General features: G+C 44.0%; 2 protein-coding genes across 8 annotated transcripts; both read right to left on the bottom strand.

The window, feature by feature from the left end:
• Positions 1 to 2,803: 2,803 nt before the first annotated feature.
• Positions 2,804 to 4,359, bottom strand: LOC100356521 (upstream-binding factor 1-like protein 1). Its single transcript, XM_008267538.3, has one exon. It carries the CDS (start codon positions 3,922 to 3,924, stop codon positions 2,986 to 2,988), a length of 939 nt encoding a protein of 312 aa, XP_008265760.3. The 5' UTR covers positions 3,925 to 4,359; the 3' UTR covers positions 2,804 to 2,985.
• An 8,872-nt stretch (positions 4,360 to 13,231) lies between these two features.
• LOC149128481 (tripartite motif-containing protein 64-like) lies at positions 13,232 to 24,963 on the bottom strand. Of its 7 annotated transcripts, XM_089311922.1 has the most exons (8): positions 24,804 to 24,963; positions 23,539 to 23,703; positions 21,695 to 22,120; positions 20,628 to 20,723; positions 18,798 to 19,028; positions 17,859 to 17,881; positions 16,858 to 16,955; positions 13,232 to 14,250 (listed from the first exon to the last, which is right to left on the bottom strand). In XM_089311922.1, the coding sequence occupies exons 3-8, from the start codon at positions 22,103 to 22,105 to the stop codon at positions 13,757 to 13,759; spliced, it is 1,353 nt and encodes a 450-aa protein (XP_089168048.1). In that variant the 5' UTR covers positions 22,106 to 22,120; positions 23,539 to 23,703; positions 24,804 to 24,963; the 3' UTR covers positions 13,232 to 13,756. The 7 variants fall into 7 exon arrangements, with proteins under 7 accessions (XP_089168048.1, XP_089168047.1, XP_089168053.1 ...); XM_089311921.1 differs by lacking the exon at positions 23,539 to 23,703 and having other exon boundaries at positions 13,234 to 14,250; XM_089311927.1 differs by lacking the exons at positions 20,628 to 20,723; positions 21,695 to 22,120; positions 23,539 to 23,703; positions 24,804 to 24,963 and adding an exon at positions 19,379 to 19,490 and having other exon boundaries at positions 13,237 to 14,250.
• Positions 24,964 to 25,233: the final 270 nt, after the last annotated feature.

The raw sequence follows: 25,233 nt of genomic DNA, 5'->3' as shown, positions 1-25,233 counted from the left end.
TCCAGGACAAGTACCGGTGCCTATGTGGGATGCCAGCACCACAAGCAGAGTCTTAGGGCACTAAGCCACAGTGTGGCCCCGTGGTCTACTTCTTGTCTCTGGGCTGAGCCTCATTGCCTGTGGGAAGGTGGGGACAGATTCTGCCGCTGCTCTGAAGCTCTTCTATGGAAAACAACAGATGGAGAAAATGGAAAGAAGAGATAGCAGCTATTGTGTGGATTTGGAGTTTTTTCCTCATTCTGGCTGTCCACAGTGTCTGCATTCCTGAAGAAATGTGTGTGGTTCTCGAGTTGTGAGGAGCCAGTATAACCACCATAGAGGGCACCTGTTTGAGTCCAGGTTGCTCCACTTCTAATGCAGCCCCCGTTAACGACCCTGGGAAAGCAGCCAAGGATGGTTCAAGTCCTTGGGCCGCTGCACCTATGTGGGAGACCCAGAAAGAAACTTCTGACTCCTGGCTTCAGCTTGGCACAGCTATGGCCATTGAAGTCATTAGGGGAGTTAATAGGCAGGTGGGAGATCTCTCTTTGTCTCTGCTTCTCTCTCTCTAACTTTGCCTTTCCAAGAAATAAATAAATCTTAAACTAAAACAGGCATGTGAGGGCGAATTGGAACTATGTGTTTCTCATGTCCCTGCCCCCATCTTGCAAACAAATTAGTAAATGAATTAACTTTGTATTTATACCAAAGTGAATGCCCGCTATCCGCATGTTCAGGGACAAGAAGAGCAATTAGGCAAGTTTTATTGTAGGAGAATCCCTGCCTCTGAAAATGTCCTGCAGTCTAGGCAGAGTCGTGAGAAGAAACTGAATTATTTTCCTCCTGCTGATTTATTGCTTTCCTCCTTTCTCTCTCTGAATTCCCTTTGTAAGAGTGTCACCAGTTGCTGAAAGTGAGGGAAATTCCCTCTGATAAAGCAGTGTTGTCAAATGCTGGACCCCAGAATGCAAATGTTTCCCCAACAGTGAGTATTCCAGAAGTATGAAAGGTTTACATCTAAGTGAATAGGTGACTGGTATCAAAATTCCAAAGTAATAACAAGGCTATGTTAGGGACCAACTGAATGTGTCTCTGGGAACCACTGGTTGAAACTGAATGCAAGACACAGCATTCCTCTCCATGCAGCTTGTCCCAGGAGCTCTCATTCCATGGCCCTGCCCTTGGAGCAGCTGTTCCCAGGGACACTGTCCTCACCTGCTGAATGCATGTCTGTCCTAGCTTCACCACACACTGCACCCACCCCAGCCTGTGGCCATTGTACTTTAGAATTCATTATTTTGGAGGGTACACAAGTCTGTGTTCTGGCAACCCACAATTCATTCTGCCTCTTTTAATGGCCCTGTCTGCTCTCCCCTCTGATGTAGATAAACAAGGTCCTGCTATTTCTGGTTGTGTCTGTGAAGGTGGTATAAGTTGAGATGAGCATTTGAATGACTGTATTCATTTAGAATTCTCCTCCCCAAAACCTATGGATCTCATCCAATCCATTGACTTCCTGAAGAGAGCAAAAGACAGGAGAAAGGAATGCCCTCAGCCACTGTAGTCTTCTGGGGCGTGAGCCCCTCTCTCTCTTTCAGGCCCCTCTTTATTTTGCTGTCAAATAAATAAATATTTTAAAAAACAGCTCATGCTTATAGATAGAAATATTGCTGGTATTTTATTATTTGTTTCAAATAAATTTCATGGTGGAAAATAATGTAGACCTTAACTTCAAAGTGATAAGCAAGAACAAATCATCTCTAGTATTTAGCACTGCTTGCAAAATTCCCAAAGAACATATTTAAACGCAAGCTATAAAAGTTGCAAATATTCCAATTGTATTCTGAAACAAATTTTGACCTAGACAAAGATAAATAACATTTTACTAAGATTTCCAGGAATAAAATAAACATTCAAAAATGGCTTTCATCTGTGAAGCCTACACTACTACTGTGACACAAATATTCTTTTAACAAAATGTAGAAATAGTCAAAAGCAAAGTAGAATGAGATGGGAGGGACTTAAATAGGTTTCCAAAAATGCATTAACCAAAGAGTTTAAAGCAGTATCATCCAGTTGAACTGGCAAGAGTAGAAGTTTGTACCTTTTCAGGATATCCAAATGTGCACGAATCTCTCTATGTCAAATGCTAAGCGGGAGACTCACTGGTACTGAGAGAAGGAAGGATTAGGAGCTTCTGCTCAGGGTAAATGAGGGCTCCACACAGAACAGCAGAACCCAAACTAATAACGTACTGATTCTATGGAGGAGCTCATTTAATTGAAATAGAAATATTTGTTTTTTGTTTTAAAACTTTTACTCTTTGAAATTAGTAAAAAGAGACCCAGGGAGAGCTAAGAAGTAAAGACACACATCAAAGGAAGTGTGATGATGCCCACTGCTCTCCTGGCAACATCAATCCTTACATCAGCAAGAGGGAACACTATGTAGAATCTGACAACTTTCCTAGGTCACCTCTCCTGCTGTCCATCAAACACTCTGGACCCTGGATTCAATGCAGGAGTTGAGGAGCAGCTCCCCAGGCAAGTCAGTGGTCATCCACTCAACCATGTCCCCAACAGAAGATAAGATGACCAACACATCTACCACCGTGTGCCCCACAGCCCAAGCAGTTCCTTGTTTACCAAGAGCTTCAATTACTTGGAATTTCTCAGGGATGGAATTGGGGATGATGATGGGCGGTACCAGCTAGCATTTACATGCATTCCTCAGAAAAGCCATCCCTCCAGATTTACCAACTTGATACAGAGATACAGCACCACCTTCCCCTCATACTAGCGTGGTCTACGTTTATTGAGATAGAAGGTGGGAAGAAGGAAAGGAAAAAAGGCAAGAAAATACAAGGAGCAGGGACAAGGGAGTCCTCTCGGTGACATTTGGTCATGAACACTTTTTGTGGAGATCACTGTCACTGTCCAGGCTTCTAGACTGTGAGCAGAGCTCAGTCAGAGTCTGAGGAAGATGAGCTACACACAGCATCCTCGCTCATCCCCATCTTCCCTGCAGCCTCATCTTCATCCTCACTGACAGAGTCTGAAGAGTTACTGCCTTCATCCTCTTCTCCATCTTCCTCCACATCCACGTCTGCTCGCTGTGAGGGAGGAGAATCGACCTCAATATGCCTGAGTGATCTTTCCCAAGAGCCTGCATCATCTGCTTCTCTATAGGTGCTTCTTGGGAACTCCTTATTGATGTGGGCTGCAGATACCCCTGTCTGAAGTTGGGGTTTGGGCCTCCGGTCATGCGCATATTCCTCCCCTTGCCATAGTTGGCTTCTTTGTAGACAGCATATTCCTCAGGTGACAGACTCTGCAGCCAGAGGTCCAGGTTCACCTTGTACTGTCTCTGCAGCTCCTCCGCCTGTCTGGTAAAGTGCTCCCTCTGGCTTTGTGGAACACGCTGCCAGTGCCTGCTGACCTCCACCATGCGCTCCCTCGGGTGCAGGCTTCGCAGCTCTGGACTGCCCCACAAATCTTGGTGGAATTTGTGGTATGCGTTCATAGGGGGCTTCTTGGGCTCTCCAAGGAAGACCAGCTTCCTGGACAAGCCATACCTCTCTGGAGGAGACCTCACATGTTTCCCATTTCCCGGAGACTTCCTGGAGGCCTGGGCTTGGCCCTTCTTGAAGAAATCCGATTTCTTGGAGTCCTGGACCAGATCAGGGTGATCTTCCCTGAACCGAGCCAGTTTTTCCTCATATTCCTTCTTCTCCCTCTGGAAATCCTGGAAGTATTTCTGCTTCATGTGCTCTGGGAGCTGCTTGTATTTCCCAGATAGGATTTTGGTGAGCTCTTGGTTGCTGAGTTTGGGGTACTTTTGGGAGTAGTGGGGCCGCATCTCCTTGAAATAGCAGATGTAAGCAGTCAGGGGCTTCTTTGGGAAGTCTGGATGTTTCTTGTGGCTTTTCTGTCTGATGTGTTCCATAGTTCCCAGGACAGTTCTGTCAAGTTGTAGAACTTCCTGAAGTGAGAAGAGATCTGTAATTATCTCAGTAGGAGAGCTTCCCCTGCAAATCCTCTCAAATCTAATTTCCCCAGGGCAGATGTGACTGGGTTGTTCTCTGTTTCCGTGGATTCCGGGGGATGGAAGATTATTCTCTATGCATTCCAGGATGTTGTTTTTTGGAACAGAAAGCGTAGTCTAAATCAGTGCTGTGGACCACTCTTAAAGTCCTTGTTGTGTACCATCCATGTCTCAAAGTTTTTCTCCCACAAGACTCCAAGAATGTATTTGTGGGCATCCTATCGTCATTCAGCAGGTCAGAGGAGAAAGGGCAGGAACTTTATTCTCCTTCACTAAAATTAGTGGGAAAACCACAACTCACTCAGGGTACATCCTTCATACATTTCATGGGCTCTGCAGTGTAACTGGAAAACTGCCACGTCTGAAATGAAATCTAGGCTTGCCTTTGACATGCTGCATTTGTGCTTTTCACAATCTCCACCACACCAGCCTCACCAGCTTTTTACCGAATCTCACCGGAGCTTATTTAAAGGGAACTCAATAAGACAAGCAGCAGACCACACACTCAAGAAGCTGAAGTGTCTAAGCATCCTGAGATCAAAGTAAAAAACACAAAAAGGAAGGAGGCATAATTTATAAAGGAAGGACAATCCCTGTAGTGACTGAATGTGGCCACAGTCTGTGTCGAGTTCAGATACCCTAGACTGAAGGTATGACCGAGGATCAGAAAATGCACACCATGAGTGCTGGCAGGTGATTGCCCAAGTACTAGGATCCCTACCACCCATGTGTGAGGCCCAGAATGAGCTTTAGCCCGACCCAGCCCGAGCCATGCCAGGTATATGGGTAGTAAACCAGCAGATGGAAGAGCTCTCTCTCCTCTTTTCATTCTTCCTTTCTAAAGTATAATTTGAAATATTTTGCATGTTCCCTGATTCACTTTACAGTCTTTTGTAATCTCACGATATCTCAGGTTCCTTTTTGTCCAGATTCTCTCTGTTCTCCGTTACTTCTCTGAAAAGCTGAGCAAGTAAAGCCAGAGACTCTGTCCCAATAGATGCTGGTAGATGCTGTGAAGGAATGTTTCTTCATTGGGTTTGATGTCATATCTACAGAGGCAGCTGGTACTTTCATAGAGGTAGCTGCTATGACAACCTTGTTACTGGTCACCAGGGTTCTCTCTCAGTGGTTACCCTGTAGAGCACTGTGTCAGTCACCAGCAGGGTGGTAGCTCTTCTGGTCATGGCTCTGCTCTCTCCATCCTGGGACACCATCAGTATCATTCCCAGTCAGTTCTGAAGTTCTTCATCAGCAAATGAATACACACACACACACACACACACACACACCACACAATGCCTAGTAACATTTTTTAGAGATTTTTCAAAATTTATTGGACAGAAAGCATTACAGAGAGAGGGATAGACAGAGAGAAAGATCGTCCATCTGCTGGTTCACTCCCCAAATGGCCACAATGGCAGGAGCAGTGCTCTCCTGTAGCCATCAGCCAGGAGCTTCTTCTGTGTCTCCCATGTGGGTGCAAGTGTCCAAGCACTTGGATCATTCACTGCTGCTTTTCCATGCACATTAGCAATGACTTGGATCAGAAGTGGGGCAGCAGTGACACGAACTAGTGTCTGTATGAGATGCTGGAGCAGTAGGTGGAGGCTTAGCCTAGTATGCCACAGTGCAGGCCCCTTGCTAATATCTTGATCAATTGGAGCTAGTACCATTCCTGAAGCAAGGGAAGATGCCGTTACCCTCTGTTTGGGCATTTCTTTAAATCTTGCCAGTCCAGAGATACTTAAGGAAACACCATTTAATGCTATCCTATGAAAGCACTCAATTGTTGAGAATCAAAACTCTGGTCCTGTATTCTGTAAAATTGGACAATTTGCACTTATGATGATTTGATTTCCAGGTAAAAAAACAAAAGCTTTGAATTTTTATACTAGAGCTACTCTGCACGACTTAATCAAAATCTTAAAACTGCTAGTATAAACAGAATATTATTTTTACTTGGATTCATCAATACATGGATTCCAGGAGTTTATTTGGAGATGGGAACCATCAGTTAGTGTGATAAATGTGCTTGAGCCAGTTTATGCCAATATTTTCTTTTCAGTTACCAAAGAGGGTAGATTCAGACCTAACTCTTCCCTAAAGTATCAGAAGACTAAGGGAAGCTGACTCCATAGAGCAAATGATAATTAAGGAGGTCGGCATCTTCGAAAAAAAAGCCACCAACTGGATCGCAGACACCACTAGATGCAGCCATTATAGACCATGAAGAGCCAAAGAAGACATGAATACCTGTTAGAATTTCCAGACAAAGTGGTCGGTGCTGCGACATAGCGGGTCAAAGCTGCATCCTGCGGTGCTGGCAGACCATATGGGCATTGGATCAAGTCCCAGCTGCTCCACTTCTGATCCAGTTCTCTGCTATGACCTGGGAAAGCAGGTGAAAATGGCCAAAGTCCTTGGGCCCCCGCAACTGTGTGGGAGACCCAGAAGAATCTCGTAGCTCCTGGCTTCTGATCAGTGCAGCTCCAGCCATTGTGACCAACTGGGGAGTGAACCAGCACATGGAAGACCTCTCTCTCTCTCTCTTTCTCTCTCTCTCCTTCTCTCTGTATTTAACTCTCACTTTCATATTAATAAATAAATCCTTAAAAAAAGGAAATAACAAATACATTACCCTAGGCCTGGAGTGATGTAAGACTGCTGTTGGTTCAATACTAAGAAGAAAATTCCTCTATTTTCAAGTTTTAAGGTAAAAAACTTCAATTCATTTCTTTGGACACAGTACTCACCTGGCGATTGGAATTGGTCCTTTGCAACTTCTTGGATTGGATCCTGGGTCAGGTAGGTGGTTCTGAGTTCCCTGGGCTCTGGAGGATCAGAAGGTCTCCACAGCCCAGTCAACACCAAGCCTCAGAACTGAATAAACCTTGACTGGGTGAGACCTTTATACAAGAGGAGCAAGCCCCGCCCTGATGGGGTTACTGTAGCAGAGAGGACTAGGGGGAGGGGCACTATTTCCCATCATTCTTTGGGTGAACTGCTTTCCAGCTGATTTAGTTACAAGCAATCAGATCAATCTCAAATTACACAAAAGTTCTCTTGATTGAAATGAATAATTATTTGAGAGGTGATATTTGTAAAGTTTTGAATTCCAGATAGATATTCTCTGAATACACGCATCGAGAGTTTGTATAACTAGGGAAGGCCTTTCTTTCTGTCTCTCTCTTTCTCTTCTTCTCAAATAAGTTAAAAAAAATTTTTTTTTAAAAGGAATGTGCTTGGAATGACAGAGATCATCACAACTTAAACTGGGGGTTGATCACATATGGAAGTGCCTGTTCAATCCTTGCTGCTCCACTTCAGATTCCTGCTAATGCAACTGAGAAAGCTGTTGAAGATGGTCCAAACATTTGGACACCTGCATCCAAATGGGATTCCCTGATGAAACTTCTGGGTCAGCCTGACCCAGCCCAAACTGTCTGGCAGTTTGGAGAGTGAAACAGCTAGTGGAAGATCTCTTTCTCTCCCTCTCTCCTTCACTCTGCCATCTTCTACTGCTTGCCCAGGCCATAGCAGAGAGCTGGACGGGGAGGGGAGCAGCCGAAATGAAACCGGCAATATTTGTTAATTTTAGAAATCCAGATAGATATTCTCTGAATAAACCCATCGAGATAGTGTGTATAAAAGCCTAAATTAATAGATGGGTGAGTTACATTTTTACACTCACAAATCAATACAAGTCAGTAATGTATAGGGTTAGACATATCAATAAGTATCAAAGGAAGAATATCTGGAAATATAATTCTTAGAATTAATAGCAGTAAAACCTGCTGGGATAATTTTTGAAATTCTGATAGATATTTTCTGAATGCACTCATCAAGGGGATATTATGCATAAAAGCCTAAATTAATAGAATGTTGAAGTACATTTTTACATTCACAAATTGATACATGATGCAGAATTTAATTGTGTTGAAGTTATAACTTTAGTGATAACTTTCAAATTAAAACTTTAATATGTTGAAGTTATATATAGGACTGGCCATATCAATAAATACCAATTGAAGTATACCTGGAGATATGATTCTCAGAATTAATATTTGAAATTTGAAAACCTGCTGGTTAATTTTACCATTTCCTGTTTTATTTCTTTAAGTGTTTTGATTATCCGGAAAAGAGAATTAACCACTGTTTCAAGACAGTTGTAGTAAGGCATGTATATCTCATAGAAGTTTCAAAAGAAGACAGGCCCAGCCAGTGCTGTGGCAATGTAGGCTAAGCTTCCTCTTGCAGTGCTGCCATATGTTTGCCACTTCGTGGCACAGCTGCTCCTCCTTGGATGTGGATTTCTGCATTGTCCCGGGAAAGAAGTAGAAGATGACCCAACTGCTTGGACCTCTGCACCCAGCTGGGAGAGCTGGAAGAAACTCCTGGCTTCATAATGGACTCAGCTCTGGTCATTGCAGCCATTTCAGGAGTGAAGCAGCAGATCTAAGACCCTTTTCTCTGGCTCTCCTTCTGTCTGTAATTCCAACTCTCAAGTAATAAACTCTCAAAAAATAGGTTCACAAAGAAAAGGCTACTTAGTTATATTGTTTCAATAACAGGAACATTCTATGAATTGTCTTTTGTCAGCTATAATTTGTTTAAAATTCAATGAATGTTAATATTATTGCTGATAATAACGATGAACCTAGGAAACACAGTTATGTGAAAGAAAAATAGAAAATGCCGTATATTCTGTAATTTCAGTTCCATGAACCTATAGATGAAAGGATTAGGAGAATTAGAGTGGCTCATTTGTCTGGTGCCTGAGGAGTGATGATTGGCAGATCACATACAGGTGAGGAGTCACACAATAAGCCAGGAAGCCCAGAGAACTCACACATGCCCCACCCTAATTCTATCTCCCAGCCCCCAAAGAACAAAACTTTTAGTGCAGGGTTTGAGAAATGTTCCTCTGTTATATAGGAGAGATACAAAACTAGAAGAGAATGAAACATTTTTCCACCGTGATTCAGGTTGTTTTAGAAATCAAAGGTACATATTCGAACTGGTGTCCCTCATCTCTACAGCACAGTGTACATTTCCCCTGCACGTCACCCCACTGTTTGTAACCAAACACTATGTCCCAGGACCTCTTCCTCGCCTAAATGAGACAATGCAACTCATTACTGAACACCAATAAACAACACCAACAGCTTTCACAAGAATTATCTTGTTCTCGGTTCTATTAGTCAGAGCCTCCGATGACATTTAATATATGCAGATGTATTTTTATAAATGCAGAGAAGATGCCACAAATGATGTTATAAACAGCCAGAAAGAAAATTCCCTATCCCTGGGTAGAGTGTGCCACTCTGTAATCTGCACCATACTTTACACTGTATGCCGATTCTTCACTGATTTGCAGGCATGTTTCCAAAGAGTGCAGAGAAACAGAGAAGAAGAGCAAAAGAACTTGAATCAACAAGTGACTAAAAGAGAATGTGTATTGCCAGGGATGGTTGAGGTGTAAAATGTGCATTGCACACAAAATTAGCATATAAATATGTAAAATACATTAGTAATATTTATAAAAATAGCTATTTAAAATGTTTAGTGTGTAAGAAATTTAATAATATCATTAATGTTAATTTTATTTGGTTTTTTTTTGTGTTCACTAGAAAATTTAAAATTAGATATGTGACTCTTATTGCTATTTGGTATTTAACATTTTTTAAACTTTTATTTAATGAATATAAATTTCCAAAGTACAGCTTATGGATTACAATGGCTTTTCCCCCCCATAACTTCCCTCCCACCTGCAACCCTCCCCTCTCCCGCTCTCTCTCCCCTTCCATTCACATCAAGATTGTATTAATGGTTTAAGAAGTCAGGCTGGTGCTGCGGCTTGCTAGGCTAATCCTCCGCCTGCTGCATCAGCACTCCAGGATCTACTCCCAGTTGGGGAGCCGGAATCTGTCCTGGTTGCTCCTCTTTCAGTTCAGGTTTCTGCTGTGGCCGGGGCAGGCAGTGGAGGATGGCCCAGGTGCTTGGGACCTGCCAAAGCATGTTAGGCCAGGAGGAAGCACCTGGCTCCTGGCTTCAGATTGGCACAGTGTACGGCTGTGGCAGTCATTTGGTGGGGGTGTTGGTAAACCAACAGAAGGAAGACCTTTCTCTCTCTCTCTCTCGCTGTCTCTGTTAAAAAAAAAAAAAAGTCTGTTACTAAGTCCTATGATTATTATAGGTATACCTCCAAAATTATTTTATTTGTCTTATTGTCGCCATTATTGACAAATGTCCTTAGGAAAAAGCTTGGTTTTCCTGTTTGAATTCTTCCCAGACAACTAAAATTGTAGAAAAGATGAAGAAAGTGTCCATAGAATTGGATGATGATTGGTGAAGACAAGTGGTAGAATGTAGTACCCATGAATTTTTAAAATCTTCAAATTGTAGCTAACCCTGTTTCTTTCTTTCTATAGACTGAGAGAGACAGAGAGCTCCCATAGGGGCGTTTACTGCCAGGTATTTGATACGGGAGTGAAGGAAGACCTGAAAAACCAAACATGAGACAGTGAAACAACCCAAAAAGTAACATCTGAAAGAGCCGAGACCACCCTAACTATGGGTGAAGGAGGTTTGTGATATAAACTACAACAGGACCAGAGTTCTGCAAGGAGGGTGGCAGCGGGGAAGAGGTGGTTCCTCTAAGGCAGAGGAGAGGCACAGAGACTTCTGCCATCCTCCTGCCCTCTAACGTCCTGCCAGTGTCAGCTTGTGCAAAAGCCTGGCACTCTCAGCCCTCAGTGTAAAATAAAGTTTTAAGGTTCTAAGGCATTATCATGGACATCTGAGCACAGTGTAGGGCTTGGATTTGTACACAACAATCGATGTGCTGGTAATCTGTAGTCGAGATTCAACTGCACAGATTTGGGACGTGAGAACAGCGCCAGTGTACACACATTTTCTGGACATACAAATGCAGCTGCTACAGTGAAGTGTCAAGCTGCAGAACCACAAATTATTACAGGAAGCCATGACACTACAATACGATTATGGGATCCGGTGGCTGGGAAGATGAGAGTGCCATTAACAAATCATAAAGGATCAGTGACAGCTGGAGTGTTACATCCCAGACATTACACATTTGCTCTGGTTCGCCACAGAACATCAAACAGTGGAAATTCCCTGATGGATGTTTCATTCAAATTGTGTCTGGACATAAAGCTATTATTAACACATTGACTGCAAATTCTGATGGAGTACTTGTATGTGGAGCTGACAAGGGCACTATGCACCTTTGGGACTGGAGAACTGGCTCCAATTTTCAGAGTCCACGCAGGGGTGCAGCCTGGGTCATTGGACAGTGAATCTGGAATATTCGTTTGTGCTTTTGATCAATCTGAAAGTTAATTACTAACAGCTTCAGCTGATAAAACCATTCACGTGCACAGAAAGGATGATACAGTGAGAGAAGAAATTCATCAAGGGGCTGGCGCTGGGGGAAGCAGGTAAAACTGCCACCTACAGTGCCAGCATCCTATATGAGCGCTAGTTCGAGTCCCGACTACTCCACTTCTGATGCAACTCTCTGCTATGGCTTGGGAAAACAGTGAAGATTGCCCAAGTGCTTGGACCCCTGTGCCCTGTGTGGGGGATCCGGAAGAAGTTCCTGCCTCCTAGCTTGGGAGCTCTGACCGTGGCGGCCAATTAGGAAGTGAACCAGTTGATGGAAATCTCCTTCTCTCTGCCTCTCCACTCTGTGTAACTCTGACTTTCAAATAAATAATAAAATGAATCTCTTTTAAAACAGAAGAAGAACAACCTATCTGGTCAGCTGGAAACCAGAAATTATCAAGAGAAAGAGTTTGTAATGTGATGCTGTCTCCATGGTGGTTCTTTTTTGTTTGTGTGTGAGTATTTATTTATTCTGAGCTTGGCATTGATGAGGAAATCCTGTCGTCTTGTGTTCTGGCTGGGAGTATAAAGCAGAAACTCACTTTTGGTATGATTGCTGCTTTGTATTTTCAACAAACTGCCCCCCCCCCCCCACACACACGCACACACTTCTCACGGTGTTTTTATTTCTAAAACAAAGAGTTTGTGCTGTTGGGGAAAGATAAAACTAGTTTCATCTTCTAACACTTTGAGAGACTCACCCAGAAATAGTGTTGATTTTGGACATTTGAGACAGAATTGACCATCACAGTTAGTTGAATTAGTAGTGACTTGAGTTAGTAGATTACATAATATTAAGCCTACAGAGTTTCCACCTGCCAATTCACTACCCAAAATAGCTAGGATTGGGCAAGGACAAAGCTAGGATCCAGAAATGTATTTCTGGGTCTTGCATGAGGGTGGGAGAAACCAAGTACTTGAGCCATCACCTGTGGTTGCCCACAGTGCCCGTTGTTACCCTGAAGCTAGAATATGCAGAGGAGCAGGACATGTCCCCAAGTGCTCCAAAAAGAGATGTGGCCATTCCAAGTGGATCTGAAACCACTGAGCCAAACATGAATGTTCTTGATGTTAGAATAACTTTGTTAATACTAACACTCTCTCTCTCTCTTTTTTTTTGGGGGGGGGGGTGAGGGGGCAGGTAGAGTTGTAGACAGTGAGAGAGAGAGACAGAGACAAAGCATTTCCTTCCATTGGTTCACTCCCCCAGTGGTCGCTAGGGTTGACGATGCACTGATCTGAAGCCAGGAGCCAGGTGCTTCCTCCTGGTCTCCCATGCGGATGCAGAGCCCAAACACTTGGGCCATCCTCCACTGCCCTTCTGGGACACAGCAGAGAGCTGGACTGGAAGACAAGCAAGGAGCAACGGGGACAGAACCAGCACTGGTGGTGGAGGTGTAACCAAGTGAGCCACAATGACGGCCCCAATACTGAACTCTTATTTGTTCTTTAGTCCACTCATTGACTACATTTGTTTTGTCTGATATGTCCTAAACAGTGCTCCGGGTAATAGCAATACAGCACCAGGAAAATTTCCCATTTGGAAAATTTTGAATTTGTACTGAGCAGTTATCATTAACTACCAGTTGGTTGAATTTATGTTGGATGTTATTGGTGATGTTGGATGTTATGCTTAGAGTGTGTGATCTCTGCAGTCGTGAAGGGCTTCCTGAAAAAAAACTGAGCTGAAATGTAATGAATGACCAGGACTTGATGAAGTGATTGGTTGTCAGGCATTTGCATCTACCCCAAAAGGCCAGATTTGAAGAAAGACCTTTGCAAACTTCCTTTTATTTAGTAAAGTGAGAGAAGAGACTTCACTCCACTACCCAAGACATAGTCAACTATGGGAATAAAAGGCTGTTTGCATGATGATGTGCCTTGGTGGCATTTAGCTAAATGGGAAACAAGATGCCACAGCCACATATTTCATCATTTTATTAGCATATGATGCTTAGAATATACAACCCCACAAATGTCAAAGTAGAAAAGGATTTTTCAGGTGTTGGAGTTAGGAGGTATGCCCACGGGGAGTGTACACTAATAGACACTGAATTTCTTTACAGCATGATGAAAAAGTACTGGGGTCAGATAACTGTGAAAGTTTCAAAGTTCTTTACTAAAATAAATTTTAATAGAAAACGTTCATATATTCATTGCAGTTGTATGCTGTGTGGTTTCTAACCAAGCTCTAATTATGACGACACTGTGCTCATGAAGTTACAACGTGCTCCAAAACAATCCTGCTGTCTCACATAAAAATATCCCAGGGTGGCGAGCTCCTCCATATGGGAGTTCACAAAGAATCATCATCAAACCTGACATGTCATGGGGGACCAAGCCAAAAAAAGGGATTCAGAGGAGAAGTAAACTGGGTTGGAACATTACAATGTATGAGGGAACCTTTGTCAACATCATAGAAACCCACTGTTCCATGGTCACAATCCAGAAACACCCCAACCATACTCAGGGGCCTCTTCACATAGTGAGTTAAGGGTGGAACACTGGTGTAGAGGATGTAATGGTTGTTACTCTTCAGGGAGGCCAGGAGAAATGCTTCTTCAAAATGAATAATGTTGCTGGTATCACTTGTGCTGGAATCATAACAGACTCCCAAAATCCAGGTGGAAGAGGATGACACATCCACCTCCCAGTAATGTTGGCCAGAGGTGAAGGTCTGAGCACCCCACACAGCAAAGCTCTCTGCTCTCTGGGAATGGTTGGGAGCACTGCGATGTTCTTCTCCAAATATTGTGCTTCTGAGATCTTCAGAGAAGCTTACATAGCGGCGGGCCACTTCCCTCCTCAGACCATTATCCACTGTAGAAAGAGAACAATCTGATCAATGAATGTTGTTTCCATGGCCTGAAGACAAAACTTTGCTGCCTGTGGATTCACTTCACTCGACTTTGCAAGGAAAACTAACAGAAGAAAGGTAGCATAATGAATTGAGATTCACTCAACTGAGAAAATCAAAGGTTCAAGTGCATTTCCAGGAAAAAAAAATAATCAAACAACAGAGAAAAATAAGAAAAGGAGCTTAAACATATCACACACTGTGTGAAGTAGGGTTATGGTTGATCTAGAGTGTTAATTATTTCAATAGTTTTGAATATATATGTTTAATTATATGTCTTTGAATAGAGACACAGAGACAGAGAAATGTTACATCTGCTCGCTCACTCTCCATATACCCACGACCAAGGCTGGGCCCGGCCTGTGCCAGGAGCCAGCATCCAAACATGGTCTCCCACATGGATGGCAGGGATCCAGACATTGGGGATAACATCTGCTGCCCCCCAAGGTGTGCATTAGCAGGAAGCTGGATGGAAGCTGAGGTGGGACTGATTCCCAGGCACTGTGCTATGGGGTAAGGATGCCCAAGACACTTTACTGCTGAGCCAAATGCCTACCACTCGATAGCATGTATTGAGACAACGATGCAACTTCTACTTTCTTGGCTAGGAAAGTATCCTTTAGTGTTTTACTTAATTCCATTTGTAAATACAATACTTTGAAATGTGATAGATCTTAAATGGGAAATCAGCTACACATCTGAATATTTCCAAAATAAAACTCATGCTCCAGTAAGTAGTATACTTAAAGAATGTTCTGACTTCAGCTTATCTGTTCAGGATGTGGATTTAGCCCAATCTGGGTTTCAACCGTCTGTCCCTGAACTCTCTCTACTGCAGGCCTAACATCATTGCACTGTGTTCACAGATCTCTCATCATTTAATTGTTTTCAGAATCATTGATAGTATTGGAATGGTTCTGCTCTTTTTTTACAGGCAGAGTTAGACAGTGAGAGAGAGTGAGAGAGAGAGAAACAGAGAGAAAGGTCTTCCTTTCCATTGGTTCACCCATCAAATGGCCACTACGGGTGGTACGCTGTGGCTGGTGCACTCCGTCGATCCCAAGCCAAGAGCCAGGTGCTTCCTCAGGTCTCCTATGTGGGTGTAGGGCCCAAGCACTTGGGCCATCCTCCACTGCCTTCCCGGGCCACAGCAGAAAGCTGGCCTGGAAGAGGAGCAATCAGGACAGAATCCAGAGCCCCAACCGGACTGGAACCCGGGGTGCTGGGGCCGCAGGCAGAGGATTAGCCAAGTGAGCCGCGGTGCCAGCCGGAATGGTTCTGCTTGTGAGAATTTCTCCTTTTTTGGGTTGGTCAAATACTTCTGAGTTTATCAATGATAATAGCTATATTAGCAGTGCAGCATAAATGTACTTGGCATATAGAACAAATTAAAAACCACAAGTTGTGGGGAGCAACTCGGACTAGACTAAGTTACTGGAATTAAGACTTATTCTATGCATCTGCTCTCCCACAATATGGCGCTGGGAGAGGAAGAAACAGCTTCTACACAGCTGCCTCCAGTTCAACCAATAAGCAGCAGGAGCTGCTCCTGATTGGAGGAGAGCAGCATACTCGGCGTGTGGGTAGCAGAGTTGGGATTGCTGGAAAAGGACTATAAAGGAGGAGCGAGACAACATGCACCAGGAACATCTAAGGGGAACATCTATCTGAAGGAACACCTGTGCAGCCCCCGAGAGAGCCGGCCGGCGGTGTGCCGCTCCCCCGCAGAAGTGGGGATAGTGGCTAGGAGGAACCGCCCTTCCACGGAGGTGTAAGGGACGGTGGCCAACCCGGGAAGAACCAGCAGCAAACCCAGGGAGGGCGGAGCAGACAAAAAGAACAGCGCAGGGTCCTGTGTCGTTCCTCCACGAAGAGGGGGAGCGACATCATGGTGCCGTGACTCGGATAGGAAGCTTAGGCAGGGTTTAGTGTCGTTCCTCCACGAAGAGGGGGAGCGACACAAGTGCCAAATTTAAACTTTAAGATCTGGCCAGTATTACAGCATAGTGGTTAAGGCTGATGGCTCTGACACGGGCATCCCATATGGTAGCTGCTTCATGTCCCAGTTGTTCCACTTCCAATCCAGCTCCCTGAGAATGGCCTGGGGAAGCAGCAGCAGATGACCCAAATATTTGAGCCTCTGCTACCCTTGTGGGAGTAGCAGAAGAAGCTCCTGGCTCCTGGCTTTGGCCTGTGCTAGCCATGGCCATTGCGGCCTTCTGGGGAGTAAAGCAGCAGGTGGAAGAGCTCCCTTTCTCTCTATTTCTCCCTAAAAACCTGCAGTGGATGGAGTAAACACACAGTTTTGACTGCTGCTCTAAGAAGTGAGCATTGTACCCCTTCTTAATCAAATGACCTGGATACTCTTCCTGTAGTTTGCTTACATCAGCATGCTCATTACAAATTTCAGTTTCGATCATTGCAATGTGATGAAACAAAGTGAGAAGGCACAGTTTCAAAAAATCCTATAACATTTTCAGGGACACAAAATGAAATAAAATAGGAAATGGCTCAGGCACAAAAGCCGTGAAGAAGGAAATTAGGGCTGGAAGGATGGAGGCTGAGCTCACCTCTGAAGTTGTTTAGCATCTCTCTGAGTCCAGTGATGTTCCGCAATGTCAGCTCTGGGTTCACCCCCTGGAGACGGAGCGTCTGCACCAGCTCTGCTCTGTAAGGAATCACACGAGTGACACTCCAGGTCAAAGGGCAATAGCAGGGTCAAATCAAAAGTACCAGCTGTAAATCCAAGATATTTCATTGGGAATTTTCCCATTATCATCTAATAAGAATAAATGTATTCACTACCTTAGGTGAGATAAAATTAGTACTTCTCTCTAAATTTCACATCACATCCATTTGCCTCTTTCTTCTCAGACATTATTCAACCTCTCAAATGACAGTGGCTGCCCCCTGTATCCCTCACTTGACTTCAGGTAAAACAGAAATCCTGAGTAGCTACAGAGAGCAGGGCTTTTAGGTAGAATCTATGGGAATTCAGTCAACAGACATCCCCAACAGTACAGTCAGGAGGATCTGCACTGAGCCAGGAGGCTGTGAGCTTTTCTGCCAAGCAAGGGAATGGAAATCCAAACTGGCAGCCATGGTCCTGAGGGAGCTGAGGTGGCTGATGCCCCTGATCCAGCCAGCAACTGGGACAGACTCAGAGGGCAGGACCTGCTCACTGCTGCTCCCAGGAGTGAATCCTCCCTCCTCCTTCCCTGCTGTGGGAATTGCTCTTTCCTGTGTGTTTTTCACTTTCCCTCTTTCAAGGGTGGGGCCTCCTCTGGGATTTCTCAGAATAATATGAACATAAGGGTTGGTTGGGATAGTTTCAAAGGAAGGGGAGGAGAGAAAAGGTGAAATAAAGCCCAGAAAGTCAAATCTTTTTTTGTATATTTTGGTTCACCCACACCTCATCTGGCACCAAAGAGTAGAAGACCTCAGAATCCCTTATCCAACAACTTGGTAAATAGTCAGGAAGATCAAAGGAAATCATGCAAAACAGAAGCATCTGCTGCATCAGCAAGAACACAACTTTCTTACACATTGCAGATTCTCATTGTAAACTTACCTTTCTAATACACTCTGCATATCCTGCAAAAAAAAAAAAACATTCAGTTATGATAATTCTCTCCTCTGATCTCTATGAAATACTTGCATTGTTAATTTGTAGTAATATATTTTCTCCTTATGATTTTGTAAAGAGGGATCAGAGTCTGTTAATAACAGACTATGACCTGATCCATGAGGAACTTCCTCTGTGTGAATTAAGAAGGTGGTACTCAGGATGAAGATGTGCAGCTGTAAAAAGATTAGGTTGTAGGTTCCCTCATGCCCACTCACATTCCAGAGAGAGGTCTGACTGCTGCTAACATTATTGCAAAGCAGGGAAACCTCCGAACATCAGAGTTCACTGCAAATGATTATCAAAGCTTTCTTAGGCAAAGGCAAGGCCTCAATGTCATCAGAAAATTGTTCTCTGTTTTGTACCCCTGTGACGATGGAGGCAAGAGTAGGGAATATTATTTCTGTGAAAGGCAATTGGATAGTTACAACATCATTCATGGACACAACAAATTATCACCAAAAATAAATATCCTGCAGATTTATTGAATATTCTGGGGTTGCCTAGGCAGGGCCAAACCGATTGATATCACAGGCCTTATATAACCCTCTGGACAATCAGCACCCCTGGAGGGGAGAATAAATTGAGAATTAATCGAAGATGTAACCCTTGTGTGGTCGTTGAGTTCCTGGATAATTTTCTCTAGAGTAGTTTTCCTGCTTACAATGCAGGGACTTTTATCTTATCTGAATTGTGACAAAGAAAAGCACCCAAAAGATTATCAGACTATGCAGAACCAAGCGATCGGGCAAAAATAAAGATACAGGGCAGTAGACCTGAATCATGCAGCTTAAAGTAGTGATAGGTGCAGGTATCATTTTTTGGTTCTTACGCCCTTGCCCAGAAAAGCACTTCTTTCCCATAACATGGACTCTCCCTGCTCACCTGGAGTAACTCCATGTCAGGCTTGTGACACACCTCAGCCAGCTCTCTGTACGTGTTTATCACCTGGTGTTTCTGTTGGGTCATTCTCATTTCACTACCCTGGAGCTGTTGGGAAATCTCCTGTGCTTCTCTGTGCAGGGCCTGCAGCTGCAGTTGCTCCTCCTCGTGGAGAAATATACGCAACTTCTGGTACTGAGCTTTGATCATCAGCTCCCTTAAGGACACATATTCCTGCAGAGATATTAGGTAAAAAGTTTACATATCTCATGCTGAACAGAACATTGAAATGGCCAATATTATTTCCAGAGTTGCCTGAGACACTGACATCCCATAGGAGTGCCTCTTCAAGTCCCTGCTGTTCCACTTCCCATCCATCTGCTTGCTAACATGCCTGGGAAGGAGGCAGATGAAGGCCCAAGTGTTTGGACCCTTACTTTCCACAATGGAGACCCTGATGATGTTTCAACCTCCTCTTCTCAGCCTGGTCCAGCCATTATAAGCTGGGGAACATACAAGTACATGGATGCTCCCCTCACCTCATCACTCTATCTTTCAACTAAATAAAACATTTCAAAATGTACTTTGCAGACTTTCTGCCTCACCCATGCAACACCTCTTGAGTATATGCAAGTCTTTTCTGTGCGTGCCTCCTGTAGGTTCTTAGTCTTTTTCTATGTTTAAATCAAGATTCACCAAATGATCTCAGGTGATTCTCCCCCTTCCCCCCCTCTGCCACCACCTCTCTGAAGCTTCTTCAGTATTTGTACCCCATCAACTCTTTTGACTGTAATGTAAGCCTACTTAAGTTTGTTCTGTTCCTTTGCCTGATTCTTCTAAATAATTAGAACTATTTAGGTAGAGTCTGTTGGGAGCAACCCGGACTGGACTGAGTTACTGGAATTAAGACTTATTCTATGCATCTGCTCTCCCACAATATGGCGCTGGGAGAGGAGGCAACAGCTTCTACCCAGCTGCCTCTCACCAACTTGACAAGCTGCAGGACCTGCTCCTGATTGGAGGAGAGCAGCGTACTCGGCATGTGGGCAGCCCAGTTAGGATTGGCGGAGGAGGACTATAAAGGAGGAGAGAGACGGCATGCACCAGGAACATCTAAGGGGAACACCTGTGCAGCCCCCGAGAGAGCCGGCCGGCGGTGTGCCGCTCCCCCGCGGAAGTGGGGAATGTGGCAGGGGGAACCGCCCTTCCACGGAGGTGGAAGGACCAGCAGCCAACCCGGGAAGGACCAGCAGCAAACCCGGGGAGGGCCGAGCAGACAGAAGAACAGCGCAGGGTCCTGTGTCATTCCTCCACGAAGATGGGGAGCGACATAATGGTGCTGTGACTCGGATAGGAAACCTATGCAGGGTTTAGTGTCGTTCCTCCACGAAGAGGGGGAGCGACATAATGGTGTGGTGACTCGGATATGAAGCCTAGGCAGGGTTCAGTGTTGCTCCTCCACGGAGACGGGGAGCGACAGAGTCCACGTCACACAGTTTTCTTTAATGACTTCATTTTCTTAATTGATACGATTCTACTTTTCACTGCTTCTTCATAGCCATACTTAATGCTATCTTTAGTGTTGGATAAGGTTTGTGTAAACCTTCAGGGTTGGACTTGGAGTATCTGGGGTGACCTGTTTTCCATACACCAGGGTATGCTTCTCACTAGGTGTCTTGGCTGGCACAGGATTTGTGATCACTGAGTTACCATTTGAAACCACCACTGCTTCTGGGAGGAAATCACAAACTCTTCATGGTAAACGGAATTTGCCAAAGCAGTATAGTGATTGTAAGCATTATAGTAATTGAAGAACATCTTTTTCATTCTTACCTTGAATGAATGAGTCTTTTTAATTTCCTCTGTCACATTGTTTTTCAATTCCTGGATCAGTTCCCATAAAGTATTCATTTCCTTTAAAAGCTTTTCCTGCAGAATAATGATAAGATTTAGCAACATGGAATATATTCTTGTATATTTTACCTCCGTACTTATTAGAAATGGTGGTGGTTGAGAGAATGGTATTGAGACTACTAATTGTTGTATTCTGACTTCTTTTTCTGATGTAAGTGATTGTGACTAAAGTGGAGTGGTCATATTTTCACAAGTTGACCTAATTTGAGTCTTAGATTTGGGATACTGAGTGTGGTAGAAAATTACAAGGATGTCATTGCAGTGTAATGAGTTCATTGGACTCCTGCTAAACCAGTATGCCATGTGGGCTGCAGTTCATGTCCTGCCCCCCCCACCTCTGCTCCATCTCCCTTCTGATGGTCTGTGAAAGCAACGGAAGATGTCCCAAGTGCTTTGGCCTTTGACACCCACAGGAAAGTTCCAAAAGAATATCCTGACTCCCAGCTACAGCCTGGCCCAGCCCTGGTCATGTGAGCATTTGTGGTGGAACCCACAAACTGTATGGCACATCTCTCTCTCTCTCTCTTTCTCTCTTTTGCTTTCTGTGTTTGCATATAAAACTACCTTTGAAATAAGTAAATCTTAAAAATAAAAGATGAAACTTACAATAGAAAATGTGAATAAAGTCAATAAAATTTGCTTCCTTAGAAACGGTGTTTATGTTACTTGGCTGTGAAGCAGTCACAGTTGCAGCACAAGCCCAAGTTTCTGCTGATGACCACTTGCACTGCACCTTACCAACTGGCCTTGCATGGACAGTGCTTTTAAGCTGGCTCCCCCTCATGACAACTCAACCCAATTGTGAATATGGGGTCCATTGAGTAACAACATGGAAGGACACATTTACATCTTGGGATTCACAGGGAAAAATCACTACCATCACAGTCTCCATTCTCACCCACTTCCACTGCATTTCCACAAATCCCCACCTTTCTCTCTAGTTCAGGATCCCAGAGAATCCACATGGCTCTGGAGGCATTACTCACCCGGGACTCCTCAGCAGCACATTCCATCATGGTGTGGTCATGTATCTCTGGCTGTGGGCATCCAGAGAGAGGCTGATAGTGCAGGCTCTTGTCCACCTCTGTGAGGAGCCCTGCTGCTTCTGTCTGCTCACCAGGGACCTGCTCCTGCAACCTGGTGACCTGGTTCAATTGGTACTTTCTGGCAGCAGAAGCCAGCTTCTTGAGCACGACATTGGTTTTGAAGTTTGTCTTCTCTGACATCTCCTTACACATTGGGCAGCACATGGGAGTCTCGGCTTCCTCCCAGCTCAGAGAAAGGCAGGATCTACAAAAGTTGTGTCCACAGTCTATCCTAACTGGGTCTAGGAAGAAGTTCATGCAAATTGGGCATGTGAGTTCCTGCTGGAAGACTTGCAACGTGGCTGGATCCATGTCTCGATGAAGATCCTTTAAAAACAGAGAGAAATAAAGTGGTCTTCCCTGAAGAGAGAAAGCATGCACTGTGTACCGTTTTCTTCCCCTACTTGCCTGCATACAAACCTACACATCATGAGTATAAACATGCTGGGTCTACAATCTAACAGAAATAAGAAAGTAATACATGTATTATGGTTGTTTAAAGGAAGTAACCTGGGTCGGTGCTGTAGTGCAACAGATTAAAACCATGGGCTGCAGGGCCCACATCCTGGCTGCTCTACTTCTGAACAGCTCCCTGCTGATGTGCCTGAGAAGCTAGCAGAGGATGACCAATGTCCTTGGGCCACTGAGCATACCCATGGGGAGTCCCAGAAGAAGATCCTGGCTCCTGGCTTCTGATTGGGTCAGTGCTGGCCTTTGGGAACATTTGGAGAGTGATCTAGAGAATCAAAGACCTGTCTCTCTCTCTGTCTCTACCTCTAAGAATTTCTCTTTCAAATAAATAAATAAATAAATAAACCTTTCAACTACATAATAAACAGTACGTAACAAATTTATTTGGAGAAATTTAAGGTGATGGTAAAAGATGAGATGATTCCAAGGTTTGTTTTCATTTTCTTATTGGCCTAGAAGCAACACAAGATCAGTATTTCTTTCTGCATCTCCCCTCCTCCTCATCCTCTTCCTCTCTCTCTCTTCTCTGAGTTCCTACGCTATTCATTTCCTGCAGGACTGCTCAGCTTTAACACACACCAAAACAGTGGAACTCCATACTATGGGTCTATCCTCTCTGCCTTGCAACTCAGAGGTACTTTTCTGAAATCAGTTATGAGACCAGGCTTAATCGAAGATTATTTGATTTAATCAGTGTTAAGTTGAATGCTCAGCTTCTAAAACAATAAGCAGGTGAGTTTCCTTTTCAACCTCAACCTGAACATTTTCTTCAAGTAATAAACTACACAAATCATTTCCAGTTTGAGAAAATATCATTTTCCCAGAGTTAGTTCATGTCATCAGAGGGATGGTCACATTCTGAAAAGGTGAACAGTCAACCACAGCAATGGGCAACAACTGGCCAATTGTCCTTTAAATCAAGTAGAAGATGGCTCAAGTGCTTGGGCAACTGCACCCATGTGGGAGACTGGGATGAAGCTCCTGCCTCCTGGTTTTAAATCAGTGCAGTTCTGGCTGTTGTGGCCAAGTGGGGAGTGAACCGTTGGAGGGAAGACTTCTCTCTCCCTCCCTCTCTCTCTCTGTCTCTCTCACTAACTCTACCTCCCAAATAAATAAATAAAATCTTAAAAAAAATTAGTAGAAAAGACACATTTGCTTTGATAAAACATCCGTAATCTGATCATTAAACTTCAAGTATATTTGTAAAAGAAACTGAACATGAAGGCCTGTCCTCTAAATTCTATACTCAAAGTGTGTGTGATGAGTAGTCTCACCTTTGGAAGTGCAGATGTGATTGGTCATTTCAGTTCTATGCACAGCTGTTTCCAGTTCAGGATTCTCTCTTCTGATCTCAACTCCTCTGGGTGTGTCCCCTTTGACAGGATTTCACCAGACCCACCCACCAAATCCACTCAATGAGAGAGCTTCTGTCTTCAGAACTAATTGGATTTGCATCATGAGGTTACAGGGAAGGTGGAAAAGTGATTCATTGGATTTACAAGGTGCAGAAAATAGTACCCAGGGGCTAAGAGACAAGCAAACTGTAGACTGGGTTTGCGAGATGTGGGGAAGTTGACCAGATGTAAATTGTTCCAAGAAATTTTCACTGAGGGCTGAGAGCACCAGGCTTTTGCACAAGCTGACACTGGCAGACGTTAGAGGGTGGGAGGATGGCAGAAGTCCCTGTGGCTCTCCTCTGCCTTAGAGGAAACACCTCCTCCCTGCTGCCACCCTCCTTGCAGAACTCTGGTCCTGTTGTAGTTTACACCACAAACCTCCTTCACCCATAGTTACACTCTTTTAGATGCTGCTCTCTGGGTTGTTCCAACACTGTGAATATCTGCCATTATGTTTTTTTTTTTTTTCCCAAAGTGGCCCCAAGACCTTGTTCCATGGTCTCAGATGTTTTCTTGAATGGTTAACTTAGGGGCTGGCCTAAGGGTTAGGCCACAGCTCACAATGCTGGCATTCCATGTGGGAGCTGTGGTGTAATCCAAGCTGCTCCACTTCCAATCCAGCTCCCCACTTTCATGCCTGAGAAAGCATTGGCAAATGGCTCAAGAGCTTGGCCCTGTGCCTTTCACTGGAGACCTGGAATAAGCTCTGGCTCCTTCCTAGCTTAGATTAAACCATCATTAGACAACCTGGCTGCAATGTAAAATTTCTGTAGAGAAATCATTTTACAGATTCCACAAGAAGATTTTCTATGGCAACCTTGCCAGAACTTCAGCATTTGATGCATATGGCATCAGAAAATTACAGAAAATATATTAATTTATAAGATACAAAATTATAATAGGCAAAAACTTTTATACATATTTCTATTTTTTGGATAGGCAGAGTTAGTGAGAGAGAGAAAGAAAGGTTTTCCTTCCATTGGTTCACCCCCCAGATGACTTATATATATTTCTTAGACACATGAACATATGCCTGAAAGCAACAGAAGACTGCTTATTGCCAAGTCATAAAATGAAAATTCCTCTGTTTTCAAGGTTTAAGGTAAAAATCTTCAATTCATTTCTTTGGACCCAGTACTCACCTGACGATTGGAATTGGTCCTCTGCAACTTCTTGGATTGGATCCTGCGTCAGGTAGGTGGCTCTGAGTTCCCTGGGTTCTGGAGGATCAGAAGGTCTCCACAGCCCATTCAACACCAAGCCTCAGAACTGAATACACCTTGACTGGGTGAGACCTTTATACAAGAGGAGCAAGCCCCGCCCTGATGCAGTTACTGTAGCAGAGAGGACTAGGGGGAGGGGCACTGTTTCCCATCATTCTTTGGGTGAACACCTTCTCAGGTGATTTAGTTAAAAGCAATTGGATCAATCTCAAATTACACAAAAGTTCTCTTGATTGAAATGAATAATTATTTGGGAGGTGACAGTTGTAAATTTTTGAATTCCAGATAGATATTCTCTGACTACACCCATCGAGATAGTTTGTATAACTATGGAAGGCCTTTCTTTCTG

This window comes from Oryctolagus cuniculus, chromosome 1 (assembly GCF_051225735.1).
Source record: "Oryctolagus cuniculus isolate XC-2025 breed Fujian yellow rabbit chromosome 1, ASM5122573v1, whole genome shotgun sequence".
Lineage (NCBI taxonomy): Eukaryota > Metazoa > Chordata > Mammalia > Lagomorpha > Leporidae > Oryctolagus > Oryctolagus cuniculus.
Note: the sequence above shows the minus strand (reverse complement) of the source record. Positions and strands in the feature narration are given on the sequence as shown.

What these genes read in the sequence shown, in the direction of transcription:
- LOC100356521 (XM_008267538.3), bottom strand. Translation starts at nt 3,924, where the DNA reads ATGGAACACATCAGACAGAAAAGCCACAAGAAACATCCAGACTTCCCA.
- LOC149128481 (XM_089311922.1), bottom strand. Translation starts at nt 22,105, where the DNA reads ATGGATCCAGCCACGTTGCAAGTCTTCCAGCAGGAACTCACATGCCCA. An exon ending in ATGCAGAGTGTATTAGAAAG is followed by an intron (nt 16,956 to 17,858) that starts GTAAGTTTACAA and finishes GATTCCTTACAG; the next exon opens with AGCAGAGCTGGTGCAGACGC. An exon ending in GATGCTAAACAACTTCAGAG is followed by an intron (nt 14,251 to 16,857) that starts GTGAGCTCAGCC and finishes CTCTTTCTACAG; the next exon opens with TGGATAATGGTCTGAGGAGG.